Source organism: Eptatretus burgeri, chromosome 16, assembly GCF_056783735.1.
Source record: "Eptatretus burgeri isolate ZD-2024b chromosome 16, Ebu_testis_v1, whole genome shotgun sequence".
In the NCBI taxonomy this organism is placed as follows: Eukaryota; Metazoa; Chordata; class Myxini; order Myxiniformes; family Myxinidae; genus Eptatretus; species Eptatretus burgeri.
Window position 1 is genome coordinate 63015087 of NC_140976.1, and position 17456 is coordinate 63032542.

The 17456-nt window shown below is 42.7% G+C and overlaps 1 protein-coding gene across 1 annotated transcript; it reads right to left on the minus strand.

Moving 5' to 3' along the window:
* Positions 1-7341: 7341 nt before the first annotated feature.
* RFXAP (regulatory factor X associated protein) lies at positions 7342-17423 on the minus strand. Its single transcript, XM_085858805.1, has 3 exons — positions 16983-17423; positions 15768-15887; positions 7342-7563 (listed from the first exon to the last, which is right to left on the minus strand). The coding sequence occupies exons 1-3, from the start codon at positions 17313-17315 to the stop codon at positions 7387-7389; spliced, it is 630 nt and encodes a 209-aa protein (XP_085714931.1). The 5' UTR covers positions 17316-17423; the 3' UTR covers positions 7342-7386.
* Between the last annotated feature and the right edge of the window lie 33 nt (positions 17424-17456).

Sequence of the window (17456 nt, forward strand, 5' to 3'; positions counted from 1 at the left end):
GAGAGCATGGAATGATGTTTCCATAAATTTGCTCCAAGTCACAAATCAGCTCAAGTCCACATGATACTGAATCTGATAGAATCCTCTTGTTTTGACTCCTTTTCTCTTCTTACATGTTTGCAACGTTAATATGATATGCTAGGGTCAATATCATCAATCAATTTGATCCTGGAACCACTCATGCGTCTCTTCGGACCACGAGCGAAAATATGTGACGCAAAGCTGACGGTGATCTTCAGGGCCCTCGAAACACATGTGCAAAGAGGAAGAGATCCGATCTCATGTGTCCCACCACTTTGGCGATTCTTGTGGAACCATAATGCCGTTTATTGGGGGAAAATTGACCCAGCGGTACCCATCTCTCCGAGCCAGGAATTTGGTCATGGTAACGGCACAAAATTACTTGGTTTTTGGAAAGTACCAAGGTATCTTCAACATCTTCAAGCAAATGCCAGCAGATGTAACATCCTATATGATGAAACACCCTGCCTCTGAAATACTACATTGACAGTTTATAGTCAGCTTGGGAGTTTAACTTGCAGTCGACAGCTTAAAAGGGAAATTCATTGCTATGGAACTATCCTATCGCTGAAAGAGGGGGGAAGAGAAGGGGATTGAATTGAGGAAAAAAAAAAAAAGAAGGGAAAGGATGCTAAGAAAACAATAGTAAAGAGAAGGAAGGGGTAATGTAAACAGCAGAGGTTAACACTTCATCAATCTGTGCATGCAGTATGCAAGTGGCCACAAGCAGTTTAAAACTCCTACAGTTTTACCTGGTCTTCATGTACCATTCAACCTGGCCCACATATGATGAACAATTTGCGCTGAGCAAAAAGCTTGCATGCGCATTCGGTGTATGGTTTTGATGGATGTGGGGCGGGGAGGGAGGTTCTGTCAGCAAGCCGAGAGGGCTCAACTTGCCTGCTCCAAAGTGGGCTGCTCGGCCTCAGAAAAATGTTATGTCTGAGCGATTTCTGACTGTGAATGTGTATATAGTCTCGTGCCGACAAGCTCACATCTCATCTTTTGCAACCTTTCTCTTCTCTTCTGCCGAATGAATGCTCTCAAAAGGGAACCAAAAAATAATTAGGATTCCCATCGGCCAAACAAGTCTTTCCTTGCAATTTGACTCAAAGTGTACGCACCCAATCCTTACCTGACTGGCTAGTCATCATCGCACAGGATGTCCGTTTTCTTTGGAAAGGACATAGATAAATGCGGGTAAGCTTGCTTTGACGGGGCAAACCGGGAAGGCTAATTCACATGGATTTTACGACATTGAAGCAGCACCTGTTTTTAACCGGGGCTGAATAGTGGAATGGAAACCAGGTACACGGTAACGTTTTGTTTTTTTTCTCCTTTCCCTTGAGCATCGTTCCTTATTAACTCAACCAACCACTCCGCTATCAGCTGATTAAACATCATACTACAACTCGAGAGTTCATACAATACCTTAACCCGCACAGTCTTGAGAAACATAGCTGGGCAGATTAGATCATGTTTTGGTAGGAATTGTTCAAATTGTGATACAAGCAACAAAATTGGCATGAACGGTCTCCTTGGGTTACTCGTTAAGAAAAACGCGTCGCCACTTGAAAATCCAAGATCGCCGCCATTTTACAATATGGCCACCTATGATTGGAATTAATTCATGGTTTCCTCATAGAAATTGATCCAGTTATCTGATTTTAAAGATCAAAGTGTAGATATACGTTTTTCAGTATGTGGACATTGATTTTGCAAAGTTTAATCCTGTAAAACACATTTTTCCGTGATTTCTGCCTGTTTCGATGAAAAAGTGTCATCACTGATCAGAAATTTACTGTTTGTACTTACAGACATGCAAATCATGAGTATGAAGTCATCGGAATGATATGGTTTTCATTTGACAATGCTGAACAGTTGAATAAAATCAACAAACCAGGACTTGCAGCAAGAGGTCAATGATGAAAAAGAGTGAATGTTAATGCACCACCAGGGCACACTGGTAACATCACTGCTGTGTAACTCAGCATGGGGTTCAATGTCAGCTAATTAACTTGTACTCAACATTTAGCAATTAGTGTCCCAAATGCTCTAATCTGACCCACCGGAAAGACAGGATGTGCCAGTGCGGGAGGGCCGAGCCAAGGATGCCGGGGTTTCAGTCATCTGGATGGTAAACAGATCATGCGGGACTTCAATGACAATGGGTGAACGATCGGGCTATGTAGATGTAGAGAAGATGCTTCAACATAATTGCATCCCATACTTGAAAGTGTGTTCGGTGAAAGGTGGTAAAAGGATAAACACTCGACCTCTCGTCTCTAAGCTTCCAAAAATGGCATACCAATTGGAGTAAATGTTGCCTTTGTCAACAGAACGAGACAAAATCTTACGTCACCTCAAACCTCAGAGTGCAGAGCAGAATTGCTACAGCAAGGTTGTAAAAAAACATTCCACCATTTCATGCAATCAATGCTCCACCAATCATGCTTGATCCAGCCAGTCTAGATGACGATGGTGGTATGGAAGAAACAGTGAGAAGGGATAGGGTAAAACATGAAAGCTGTAGACTGATGTTAAACAACACCAAGCTGCAAAGACCAAGGAAAAGAGAGTCTTCCAGTGAAAGTAGCTCACATGAGAGCATCAGTATTGTACAAAGTAGTTCACAACCATCTGAATGCTTCTTACGTGAGAAAGCAGCTCCAGCATCTGCATTGAGAAAAGCCATAACAATGCAACTTAATCATCGACTAAATGAATGTGCAAGTAATCTCAGTGCTGGAGATGTTGTGGCACATGAGCTGAAGTACCATCCTGCTTGTCTGGTAGGATTGCATAATTGAGAAAGAGCTCATCTTAATATCCTGAGCCACAAGCAGGAAACTCAACTCTTCCCTGGCAAAGAAATCTACCCACTTGCATGTTCTGAGCTAGTCACCTATATTACCGAGACAAAACATATTAGTGACGACACCACTCCTGCAATATTCAGACTTGCGGATCTGCTCAAACTGTACAAACAGCGACTTTAGCAACTAGGCCAAAAGACCAGCTTATGGCACAAATGCCTGAAGTAGAAGCTCACCAAAAAGGCCGGGCTGCATTTCTTTCCTTACAAGGATTTACAAACAAGCCTTCCGCAAAGATGTAGGCTCAGTTCTTTCTGAAGCTTCAAACAACACCGAAACTATTCTTCTTGCAAAAACTGCCAAAATCTTGTGCAACCACATGCTTGATCACAAGTCCAAATTTGATGGAAACTTGTATGAAGGATGTGTCAAAGAAGCCATTCCACCAGCACTTCTTCAGTTTGTATGCATGATTGAATACAGAGCAGACATGAAATCACAACTAACATTTGGTGCATAAAAAATGGATTTAGCTGTGGTGCAATTGCTGCAGTACAACTGCTATGCAAAGTCCAAAGAAGGAGCAGTAACTCACAGGCATTCCAAGGATTGTGAGACCCCATTCTCTGTAAACAGGGGTTTGTCAGTCCTCAGAGGATGCATTTAGAAAGCATCATCATCGTGACAAGGGAAGAAGATATCCTCAGCAAACAAATGATCAGCTGGAACGGTGTGACTCCCTGAACGCATGAAGAAGCGGATACGCACATATTTGTACACGCCAGGTATACAGTAGAGGAGGGTATCAAGGTACTCATGATAAGATGTCCTAGTCATTGCAATATCTACTTTTCCATCCCTGCAAGAGCTTGGCCTTCAAAAACTGGTCAAGGAGATGGACACCGATACATGACACGATTCCAACAATTGGCCCTGACAAGACAAGTGGAGTCCTCTTCTTCTTCCACGCCTTCAACGGTTGTGACGTTGTGTCTGCTTTCCGAGGCAAAGGAAAGAAAACAGAATGGCAAACACGGAATGTGTTTGCAGAGGTCTCGGATGTCTTCCAAAAACTCAACCAGTACCCACCAACAGTCGGAAATGATGATCTTGAGAAACTGGAACTTTTTGTGGTCACAATGAATTCCAGATCCAGTACGGCTACACATGTTAATGGTGCCCGACTGGAGCTCTTTGCTCAAAAGCAGCAATCATATGAATCAATTCCACCGACGCAAGCTGCACTTCTGCAGCATTCCAAGCATGCTGTCTACCAAGCAGGATGCACTTTGAGCCAGTCTACAGTTTGCCAGCCAGAGATCCTGCAGACTGGGGATGGGTGCAGCAAGAAGAAAGATTGCAGATGTGTTGGACTACACTTTCACCAATTGCAAAGAGTTGCCAAGAACTGACGAAATGTCGATGCAAGACTGAATGCCGGGGAATATGTGTGCGCCACCGCATTGGTTGCAGCTGCACAGCACAATGCAGGTGTGCATGCCCGGACTAACAACAAAACAATTGACACGAGTATTATACATGCAATATGTTGGTGATTGCATTACCATATTATGGAATGTTTCCCTTTTCTAGTGCCCTCTCGATAAAACAATCAAAATACCATGACATGTTTTCATGAAAGCTACTCAAATTTATTGAAAGATATCGTGGAGAGAAGCATTTGCAAAATCAATATTCACATAATGAAAAATATGTAAATCCACAATTAGATCTTTAAAATCGCATAACTATCAATTTCTATGAAGAAAACATGAATTAATTCCATCATTGGTGGACATCTTGAAAAAAAAAAATGGTGGCCATCTTGGATTTTCAAGTGGCCAACACGTTTTCCTTCAGTAAACCAACAAGACTATTCATGCCGATTTTTCTGCTTATATCACCATTTGAACGATTGTTCACTTATTTGCCAAGCGAACGACGACATGGGTGGGGATTATGAATGGCAAATTTGATTGGTCGTGATGATGTAAGATGGCATAATATTTTGTTCAAGTACTGACAAATGGAAGGTTTTGTGTTCTACAATGTTCAAGTATATAATTACAATCAAAATAAAATAAGGATTTTGAAGGTCATAGAAAAAAGACATTTTCGAGAAGTTTAGCGCTGTTCAGGAAAGTCCTTTTACACCACCTTACTTAACACTACATTAGTTATTTGTGCTCTTCATGATGTCGTTAAAAACAGTAAGTTTCCCATTTCGAATGATTTTCCATTTTGTTTGACTGCCTGACAGGCAGAGTAAAAAAATTATCACTCCTCTCTAAGCATGTGTGATCAGGATGAATTCAGAGCCAGAGTACTGCTAAATTACAAGTTAGTTTTCAGATTCATGTTCTAATTGGTGTCCAAAATATAACATGCAATTTCAATTTAGTTGTTCCTCGATCATAAACTGATGTTTGTGGACAGACGTTTAAACGGACAGCTAAAGTGAACCAATTACTTAACGCCGCTTTTTACCGTTTGTTTGATGTCTCTGCACTCCTGAAATAGTGGACGGAATGAGCTTAAAACTGAGGGTCTGCACGAGAAGATTTTGGGTGGTTACATAAAAACTTCATTCTCCCTGGGTTTCAAGGTGGAGGGAGAAACACAATTCTCTCTTTGTAAATACTAGTGCGTGGCCATACGTGCAACAACAAAAAAAAAAATAAACTTTCAAACCGAGTGCCAGAAACAACTTCACAGGCCGTTCCTTCGCTCTCGCATGCCCGTATGTGCGTGGCCGCACGTGCAAAAAAAAAAAAAAAAAAAAAAAACTTTCAAACCGCGTGCCAGAAACAACCACACAGGCCGTTCCTTCGCTCTCGCGTGCCCGTACGTGCGTGCCCGTACTTGTGTGGCCATACGTGCAAAAAAAAACATTTTAAACTTTCAAACAACCACACAGGCCATTCCTTCACTCTCGTAAATGACGACTGGATTGGGGCATTGTGTTTATCTATAAATGCGCATAAGAAATCGAGAAATTATTAGAATACAGTAAGTCATCACTATCCGGAAGTCCATACGATGTAACCCGTCATGGGGAACGTGCTCCAACTTGGCCATAACTTGGGAACCACTTGTCCGATTAATTTCAAACGTTGAAAAGGCAAACAAACAGAGATTGCTGGAATTATAGATATAAATAGATACTGTGGGTGCAAAACGGCAAGCAACGTGTCCTGTCATCGGTAACTGAGGATCTCTTCCCCAACGGCCATGCCTACGCAGCAACGTGTCCTGTCATTGGTTTGATAAATAAATGGCCACAACATGGGAACCACTTGTCCCATTAATATCAAACCTTGAAAAGGCACATACTCAGGTCCCCAGCAATATACCTGGCAAGTTTCAATTAGATCGGACCAGTGGTTGTCGAGAAACAGCGGTCACAGTCACACACACACACACACACACACACACACACACACACACACACACACACACACACACACACACACACACACACACACACACACACACACACACACACACACACACACACACACACACACACACACACACACACACACACACACACACACACACACACACACACACTGCTGGAATTATAGAGAGATATGTGGAATAGTGCTACTCCCAGTCAGAGTCTGTGAGCATAGTCCGTGAGTGTCAGTTGCGGCTGTATGGACATGTGGCTCGTTTTCCTGACGCTGATCCTGCTCACCAGATTCTCTCAGCGAGGGAGTCTCGTGAGTGGAGGAGGCCAGTGGGCCGACCATGTGCCTCATGGTTGCAGCAGGTTGACCATCATCTCAAGGAGATGGGGATGGGCATGGCATCTGCCTGGGGGATGGCCAGACGGAGGCCCCTGGAGTACCGGCGGAAAGTGGACGCAGCGATGCGCTGTTATGGCACATGCTCCCATACCTGACCTGACCTGGTCAGAGTTGGTATTACAAGTTGTACTAAAATGTGCCAATTCTGGGGGAATCAACCCGTCGTTATGTCCGGCACCTTGGCTATTTATAAAGATTATGGGTCAAAGGCAAATGAAAGTCCCATTAGGAACTCACTTTGCCCATTTTATATTACCAAGACAGACATCTTCAACCAAGACATGATGGTGCAGAGGTAGCGCACATACCTTTGAGCTGTCTCGTCTGGGGCTGATTTCCGTCTCAACTATGAATGGTTTGATTGGTGCCTCGCTGGCAGAGCTTTGCATCACAAAGTGTGCCGTCCCTTGGATGGACGTTAAACTGGGAGTCCCATCTGCAACATTACTTGGTGGATGTCAAAGATCCCTCGGTGTCTTTCACGAAGATGAGCCGAGTAATCGCCAGCAAAATGACCAAATTACACATTCCTGCCCAATTCACCAGCAGTCGAACATCAGGCTTAGCCAGCAGTTTTTTGAAAGACATGGGACAATCTCCTGCAGTCAACCCCACAAAAAGGGAGGATTATTTGGGGCCATGAAAGTTGTAGCAGTACAGATATTTTCCACATCATAAAAAAACCCAAAGACTGGATACCATGCATCTTTACTTGCTATGTCAAGAATCCAATAAATTCAAACTTGGTCACATCCATTGAACTGTTGTCTTTCGTCCAATGGCATCATCACACGTGAAGCAGCTGCAGTGGAAGCAAACATAAAACATTCTTGCACCATCGGCCATGGTTGATCAGCCAAAACTTTCTGTCCCTCCTGAAGCAGTGCTATGACAGCAGGACTTCGCAGGAGGGCCTGGGGCAAAATTCGGAAGCAGGAATATTTAAATGATATCAAGTTTTGGTATCAATAACATCTTTTGCCCCGCAAAATTAAATTCCGCAATGTATAACATGAAAAACAGCAATCATATTGCAGACCCTCGCCAGGACTTGTTTTGTGTGGGGTTTGTGTACTGGTGTGTTACATAATTAATAATAGACATAACTCGAACTGTCACTTTATAACTGCTGGCAGAGATGACCGGGTACGAAGTCGTCCGACTTTCATGCAGCCCTGTTTGATCAGCCACCTGACCCTGATCCATGATGTTCATTATTTAATTGAATTCAGAATGGGATTTTAAAAATTTGAATTCAAATCAAATAGGTACAGCATTGAATTCTTCAGAAGGAACCCAAATAATCAAAAAAGCAAACATGGAGGTGGTCATCAGGACGAACCTGGATAGTATTTGGGTTTCAAATGATACTCTCTATCCTCAAACCCACCCAGGTGCAGCCAAGTGAGCCCTACTCAAAAAAATTCAATAACTCTGTCTGCCAGGCCATGATTCCAATCAGGTTGAAATTCAAAACATATATTCCCCATTACTAATACCGGGCGTAGTGGCGTGCGCCTGTAATCCGGCTACTCGGAGGCTTGGGTTGGAGGATCGCTTGAGGACGGGGGCTCTGCACTGGGCAGGGTGTAGAGCAGCCCGGAATCATGGCGAAACCCAAATCCTGATCCCTGTGTCGTAAGAGGTGACCAGGGTTGCGTCAGGAAGGGCATCCGGCGTAAAACCTGTGCCAAATCAGTATGCGGATCATAACGGATGATCCGCTGTGGCGACCCCTAACGGGAGCAGCCGAAAGATGAACAACAACAACATATTCCCCATTACTACTCGATCACAATTGTGAAGTTTCATGTTGATTGATGAAGCAGTTAGAGAGAAATGATTTTTTAAAGATTTTCGCTCAATCCAATATGGCTGCTCAATTATTTGTGAACATCGTGGCATGACCAAGGCTTAGAGGGAACATGTGTGTGACGTTTCCCCTCAATCTGTCCAGCCGTCTGGAGCGGGTTTTTAAGGGTTTTAGGGTAAATCAAATATGGCTGCCAAACCATGTGAACTATGACGTCATATGGTGAGAACGTTTTGTTACCTCCGCCACCGAAGGGTGAAGGTTATGTTTTCACCCCAGCCTGTCCGCAGGATATCTCAAAAAGTTGTGTTTGGATTCAGACGAAACTTGGTGGACACATTGGGTGTGTGACAAGGAAGAATCGATTCAATTTTGGTGAAGATCCGAATCCGGATACGAGAATTATTTAATTTTTAAAAGTGATTCTTCACCATTGAAAGATAGGGGCAAAAATGATAGCATAAGATTAGAAAAATAGCATTGAGCCCAATATGTTCTCGTGGATCAGGCAGCATGTGGCGGAGGTATGCGCTCTACTGAGTGCCCTTCGAGTTCCTCATAGATAGGTGGTCATACCTGTAAAGTTTCGCCTTTGTTCAGCAGTTTCAGAGAAGATTTTAGAAGGTTTATAATATATGTGTGTATGTATGTATGTATGTATGTACAGTATATATATATATATATATATATATATATATATATATATATATATATATATATATATATATATATATATATATATATATGTGCATGGCTCACAAAAAGGGGACACGGCAAAAAAAAAGTTTAGGGAAACATGAAATGCAACCCATTATGTTAATCTGCATGTATTCAAATATATAAATCTAAATTTTTAGACCTGCAGCACGTCCGGTTTTAAAGTTACCACTGAATATATAAAACACTGTAAATACACGTTTGAATTTCGAGCTTGGCGTCAGCGTTATGTACGAAATCAGATGAAAAAAAACAACGTAAATATTATATTTTGGGATAAGAAACAGATAATTTTTACTCTGCCTTTTTAAACAGGCTCAATATGTGACAGGAAAAAGAAAAAACAACACAGACACACAGAGACACAGAGACACAGAGACACAGAGACACAGAGACACAGAGACACAGAGACACAGAGACACAGAGACACAGAGAGACAGAGAGACAGAGAGACAGAGAGACAGAGAGACAGAGAGACAGAGAGACAGAGAGACAGAGAGACAGAGAGACAGAGAGACAGAGAGACAGAGAGACAGAGAGACAGAGAGACAGAGAGACAGAGAGACAGAGAGACAGAGAGACAGAGAGACAGAGAGACAGAGAGACAGAGAGACACAGAGAGAGAGAGAGAGAGAGAGAGAGAGAGAGAGAGAGAGAGAGAGAGAGAGAGAGAGAGAGACAGTATAACAACACATGTTATAAATTACGAATAAAACACAGAGTTCAGTAGCAAAGAAAGCCACACTTGTAAGCGAAAAATAACCTTAAAATCGAATCTATTTCTTTCGAACTTTTGAAAATAATCACTTTAAACATGAAAATAAAACATAATTCTTACCTCTCGGATCTTCACGAAGCACCAAAAAAATTCTAGCGTTTGTTAAAATGAAGAATTATATCAGACAAATGCGAGTCACCTCGTTCGGCTCGGCGTCCTCACGCTGGATTCGTACATTACGGCTCTCGCAGAGACACGGACACGAAGACAAACGCTGCGCTCGATGGCAAATGGAAATGTGCTGACACGCTTGCAAATGGAAATGTGCTGACACGCTTGCAAGTGCCTATTATATCCATCAATGGGGGAAGTTTGCAAGACGGCAAGATTTTCTAATGCTCGCCTTATTTGTGTCCGATGAGAGATGATGATTCGTACATAATGGGACTGACACGAAAATCAAGACGGGATTACTTGCGGTCCGAATTTTATTTTTCTGATCACAATTTTGATCTATATTTTTCTGCCCTTAGACTCTGTCATATTCCCAAGAAATTAAGGGAGATTTGGAATATAAATCATAAGAAACATTATCAACACTGGACTCCTTATTTTTCTCGATGCAGTGGACATGAAGCGTTATGTACAAATCCATTATTTCATCAGATAGGGTAGATGCCAGAAAACCCGAATAGGGAGACAGAACATAATCAAAACATAAAAGAGACACCAAGGTTCACATTCTGAGTCACCACACTCAAAATAACTGTCACATAAGAAACGTACAGTAAAATAAATGTTTTACCAATCAAACTAACATTTCGAAGGTTACAATTACCATATTCTGTTGCTTTAATTAATCTTTAATAAAACAGGGAAATGGAGAGTATGATATTGACGGTTTCTACAGGTCCCCCAAGATGTCCACTTTCATTTCTGACCATTGATGGTTTGGCTAAGTACCTCATAATAATTTTATGTTTCCCAGAATTTCCCACAAACATACTATAGCATACCCACTTTGTGAGCCATGCACATATATACATACATACATACATGGCTGCCCAACCAAATGAAGGACATCAATTCTTTTTGTTGACCAATTTATCCCGAGATGACCCCGAAGATTTTTCATACTGATCGGATGTAGCTTTGTACATATGCAATTATGATGTCATAACGAAGGCACCTTTGACATCATAAAATAAATAAATAAGACAACATTCCTCATGAGGAGTACTTGTCATGTGTAAAGTTTCAATTTTTTCCAACGTGTGGTTTTGGAGCTACAGAGGTCCAAAGTTTTCCCTCCCCCCCCCCCCCCCGTGACCTATGACATCATAATTATCACTAAAACATTCTACATGCGTAGTCACTCCTATGGTGAAAATTGTGTCAATCCACCAAGTGGGTGCAGAGAAAAACCGTATTCACGTTGTGTGCGGACAAGCAAATGGATCCAAATGCATACCTCTCCTCTGGATGAAAATTCTCCATGTAAATGTGTATCGTGTAGCACCGCCTCCAGGTGAGGGAGGGTACAAGTCTCTACCATTTACAGTACAGTATTCCTGTCTCCACGTTTTCCAGTGCAGTGAGGTGTTTTGAAATACAGTATAAGCAGTTGGAATGTTTTTGCTTCATGCATGTAACCCGGGTTGTTATTATCTTGCCTATACACCGCCCAAATATATGGATGCGTCAGAATAACGCATTGCATGCTAAGAACAAGATCGGCCGTTGGGCGGGTACGCTGTTAGTAATGAAGAACCACTCATCCTCTTGCTCTACAGGCAGCGCTGGTTGGCTTGCTCTTCGCAACCAGCTGAATTCCCTCTCCAATATGCATCTTCAACTGATGGTATCTTAAAAATAAAAAGATTTAAAAAAAGAGGTCAAACTGACCCGGTGCCATGGCCTGCCTTGAGCTAGAAGGACTGCATTAGCAGCATAGCCACACCACCAGAATTGATATGAACAAGACACTTGCAGCCAGGTGCTGCATACCCATTAATGAAGCACATAATTTGAAGGTACGTTCTGGGCATGCTAGGTTGAAGGTACGAGCTCGCTTTCCTGAGTTCAAATCCTGCTCAGCTGTTGAATTAACACCAGCTGGGGTTAACTCGGCCTGTCATCCTTCCGAGGTCGGCAAAATGAGTACGTTGCTGGTATACTGTGTCGGAGTGGCGACCCGTCCCGGATTGTGCCCAATAGCCAAAGAGATTGCTTAGGCAGCACCAATGCTCTGCACAGAATATGGTCCCAACATATATATATATATATATATATATATATATATATATATATATATATATATATATATATATATATATATATATATATATATATATATATATATATATCTGAGAGTGTAAAATGAAGTGAAACACACAAAAAACGAAAAAAGTATTTTATAACAAGTCGCTGTTGTTCCCGTTGTGGCTGTGGTTGTTGTTGTTTGTATGCTCTCTCCATGTACTATTACCGTATTTGTTTTTCTATTGATATGAGAAGTACAGTGCTCCCTCGCCTATCGCGGTTAATGCGTTCCAGACCCACCCGCGATAGGTGAAAATGTGCGAAGTAGAAACCACATATTTAATTATTTAAATATATTTAAACATATTTTAAACCATGATACAGCAACCACACACTCTTATTAACCTTCCCCACACACACTTAATCAGTTATTTAAAAAATCTTTTTTTTTTTATTTCATCGGAAATGCGACTTCATGGGGCTGCAAAGCCGAAGACCAAAAATAATTTATAAAACGGTATATTGTTCTATAAAATATAAAAAAAACGCATTATGGGTACTGACCTATGAATATATGACGATGATGATGATAGCTGTGCAGTACTGATGACGATGACGATGATGAGATGAATGTTGTACTGCATAGCCAAGAAGAGTAGTGATGTAGTGAAAGAAACCCGCGATGTAGTGAAACCGCGAAAAGTGAACCGCGATATAGCAAGGGGGCACTGTATTACTATGTATAATTGTGTGTTCCTTCAATGTCGGTCACCCTTTATTACCTTCGCATTCTGCGAAAGGTTATGTTTTGGTCGGCGTGTATTTATTTATTTATTTGTAATCTTGTGATTCGTATAACTCAAAAAGTATTAAACCAAATTGCATGAAATTTGGTGGGATGATTGCTTATTAGCCAGGAAGCATTCGAGTCAAAGGTCAAGGTCACGAAAAGGTCAAAATCGTCTTTTTACGATAACATGGTCAATTTTTATTCAATTTGCATGCAACCAACGCCAAAATGTTCAGAATTCAACGCCTCATCTTGTGATATACAATATGACACGACGCCCATACTCTTGTTACCGGTTAGGGGTCAAAGGTCAGGGGGGTCACGACCTTGAAAAATATGCGGTTTTTGTCATAATGCGGTCAATTCTTGTCCGCTTTACATGAACCCAGCACCAAAATGTTCAGAATTTAATGCCCAATCTTGTGACACAATGACGTCATAACACATGTCACCGGTTGGGGTAAAAATGTCGGGGGGGGGGTCACGCCCTTGAAAAATATGCGGTTTTCGGCATAACTCAGTCAATTCTTATTCGATTTGCATGAAACCAGCATCAAATGAGATTACCTTCTCTTGTTGAAACGTTGTATTCACCGAGCTTGCGAGTGAAGACTCGCCAAAACGACGCGAGTTGATTGTTGTTTCGTCCATAGCCCCCGAAAGTCGGGGGGGGTCATGACATTATAGGTATGTGGTTTGTCATAAGACCATTCATATGAAACCAGTTCCCCACACTCATACCAAGAACAAAAAAAGTAGTGGCGGCGAAGGTATGCGCTCTATGAGTGCCCGTTCTAGTTCTTAATAGTTCCTGCTGTCGTACTGTTGGAATTGCTCCAGAAGAGCACCTGGTTCTGCAGCTTCTTCTTCGATGATGTAAAGACTGCTTTTAAAACAGGAATTTTTATCATTAAACAGAAAATTTTTGTTCAAAGCAAATCAATTATTGGCTATCCAACCAAATAAATAGATTATTGGCTATCCAACCAAATAAATCGATTATTGGCTATCCAACCAAGTAAATCGACTATTAGCTATTCAACCAAGAAAATGGAGTGTTAACGATGCAACCACGAAAATCGATTAATTATGAGCTATCCAACCATGTCAATCGATTATGAGCTATCCAACCAAGTCAGTTATTAACTTTCCAACCAGGTAAATAGAGCATTAGCTTTCTAAAAAGGTAAATCAGTTATTAGCCTTCCAATGGTACCATTTTTAGCTTGCCTGTTCGAAGAACAGAGAGCTATCGCGATACCCCCGGCGTGAGCATGAGCGTCAGCGTGAAAATGTTAAAGTTTTTGGTGCAAGTTATTTAGAAGCTTGCCATTCATTTAATATGTATACTAGGATGCTGATATTTGGCATGGAGGTTCCTTTGGGGTATATTATTGATGTAGCGAAGTTGAAATAAAAAAAATAATTTCGAATGTTTAAAATTTTTGACCTGTTTTGAACTTAACTTTTTTGTAGCACATCAACGTTAAAGTTTTTTCCTTTCCAATGTTTTTATCTACCACACTATTTTTTACCGATTACAATAAACAAATACATATATTGCTTTAAAATTATTTGGATCATACTTCACTGCAATACTTTATAAAAAAATATTAGACTAGTCTTTTAAAAACGATAAATGTATAAACAGGCGAGCATTGGGTGGCTTTGACACCAACTCTGGTTATTATTCCATGACAGCAGGAACCCTTTCATGAGAATAAAAGCATGACGGACACACGGACGGATGCGGATCCTTTCAGTAAGAGATGATATGTGATTGATAAAGATACTGGAGTTAAGCTGATGAAAGGGTAATAAAGCCTAAATGTTTTCATCCTATAGTTTATTTGACTCAGAGGAATTTTACATCTGTAACTATCTAATAAATAAATGTAATTAAATTAAATAAATGGCACATTACGTCACACCTTACATCATTACGCCCTGTCTAACTCTAATCCTCGTTTGCCATAAGTTTAGTTATTGTAATTCCCTTAATATTATTTATGCATAATAATTTGCTATTTTGATACATAACTGCCCCAAACTTAACTTACCAAAAGTAAATATGAGGGAACGTTTTAACGAGTGGGTAGAGCGAATACGAGTACTGCACTGTACTGAAAGTGAAACTGCACAGCATGGTTATTAACGTCTGCATGCGCTCATAGAAAAAACGACTTGAGGTTGCATAAATTATATTAAGGGAATTACAGGAAGAATGGCTGGACTTTTTGAAAGTTCGGGTTAGTTATGTTATATTGTAAATTTCTTTTCAAGAGTTTCCTTTACGTATTGAGCAATCGTACCAGCAATTAATTTTGACTGCAAACTGCCAGGGAGTTTGTGTTCGGGTGGAAAGGCTCTATGGCTGGAGTTTGAGCCCCGTTTACCACCCCCTGGAGATTGTGAAGTTCAACGGTTGTTGATCTGGACGAACCGCACCACATTCCCTGCCTCCGAGGCCCAGCCACTGCCCCCAACCCCACACCGGCGTTCCTCCTTTCCCCCGCCCCCGTGGTTCTCCTGCCGCCCCAGCCCTCGGCCTTCCAATTCTCCTCCTCCCCCACCCCCCTTTCACTTTTTCTCCCGAGCAATGCCAGGTACCCGTGTTTTAGTCGATAAACGAACAAATTAACAGCGCAAGGTTTAAACCTGGGATCAGAGAATCATGCAAGTGCTCGTTTGGGAATGCCAAACATGTGAAGCCATTTGGTTCATTTCAACAAAATCTCATAAGCTAAACTTCACTTTGGAAATTAAACTTTCCAGAGCTGTCGTAACCACTCAACACAAATGAAAGATGTTTCCCCACCTGGCGCTTCAGAAAAAGCACCTGCTCGATGTTTGTAAGTTTACGGGTTGGAGATTGTTCCAATAGAAGACTCAACTTTTGTGGTGTTACACCTGTTGTCGGCTGCATACTGGAATCTTCCTACAAAAAAAACCCAAAAAGGTTATCATTGACATGGGGTAAGTAGTGGCATGCTGGAATCATTTCATCAAATCATTATCCACGGGAGCAAATATTTTGAGAGAAATCACAACCAATTGTAAAACATGAAATTCACTGGACATTAGTACTACAACTACCACACAACTCAACCCCAATCAGCACCCCTCGTCTCGACCCCAATCCCAGCACCCCTCGTCTCGACCCCAATCCCAGCACCCCTCGTCTCGACCCCAATCCCAGCACCCCTCGTCTCGACCCCAATCCCAGCACCCCTCGTCTCGACCCCAATCCCAGCACACCTCGTCTCGGCCCCAATCCCAGCACCCCTCGTCTCGACCCCAATCCCAGCACCCCTCGTCTCGACCCCAATCCCAACACCCCTCGTCACGACCCCAGTCCCAGCACCCCTCGTCTCGACCCCACTCCCAGCACCCCTCGTCTCGACCCCAATCCCAGCACCCCTCGTCTCGACCCCAATCCCAACACCCCTCGTCTCACCCCAATCCCAACACCCCTCGTCTCACCCCACTCCCAACACCCCTCGTCTCAACCCCAATCCCAACACCCCTCGTCTCAACCCAATCCCAACACCCCTCGTCTCAACCCCAATCCCAACACCCCTCGTCTCACCCCAATCCCAACACCCCTCGTCTCAACCCCAATCCCAACACCCCTCGTCTCAACCCCAATCCCAACACCCCTCGTCTCAACCCCAATCCCAACACCCCTCGTCTCACCCCAATCCCAACACCCCTCGTCTCAACCCCAATCCCAACACCCCTCGTCTCAACCCCAATCCCAACACCCCTCATCTCAACCCCAATCCCAGGACCCCTCGTCTCAACCCCAATCCCAACACCCCTCATCTCAACCCCAATCCCAACACCCCTCATCTCAACCCCAATCCCAGGACCTCCCTTTCTCAAACCCCATCGCACCAACTCTACTTCAAACACCCTCATCACACCCCCCTAAAATTCCCCTCCAGCCCCAATAGCAAAAAACACGAGGAGAAACACACATATAATAGTCGTGTGATCCCCAGACCGGGACACGCTCGAGGGACCAACCCACCTCAACGTTCCCTCCACCAACCACATCCAATTCTTCCTTGGAAATCTTCTTTTTGCGTTTTTTCTTTTTCTTCTTCCATTCGGCTTTTTTCTTTTTGTACTTGGCCTTGTACGTTTTGTTCTTGTGCCGTTTGCACATCCACGTCTGGCGGCCTCCCTGCTTGCTCTTGGTGCTCACACCCTTCGCTACCTCGTCGCATCCCTCGTAGGCGCAACGGAGCGCGACGTCGCTCTCCCGTCCCAAAGTCGGCACGACGTCCGGCGAGGTCCTAATACCTCCTGCAGGTTCCGCATCGTGGCTTCCAGAACCTTCATCGCAAGTCGTGCTGGTCATGGCGTGCCCAGCACGCACACACTCGCTCACTCTCCCTGCAACGGCTTTAGAAATTCGACGTCACTTCCGGCAACAATCGCCTCGTGGCTCGTTCGTAAATACGCACGCAAAACGTATCCTATTAATGGTGAATAAATCATT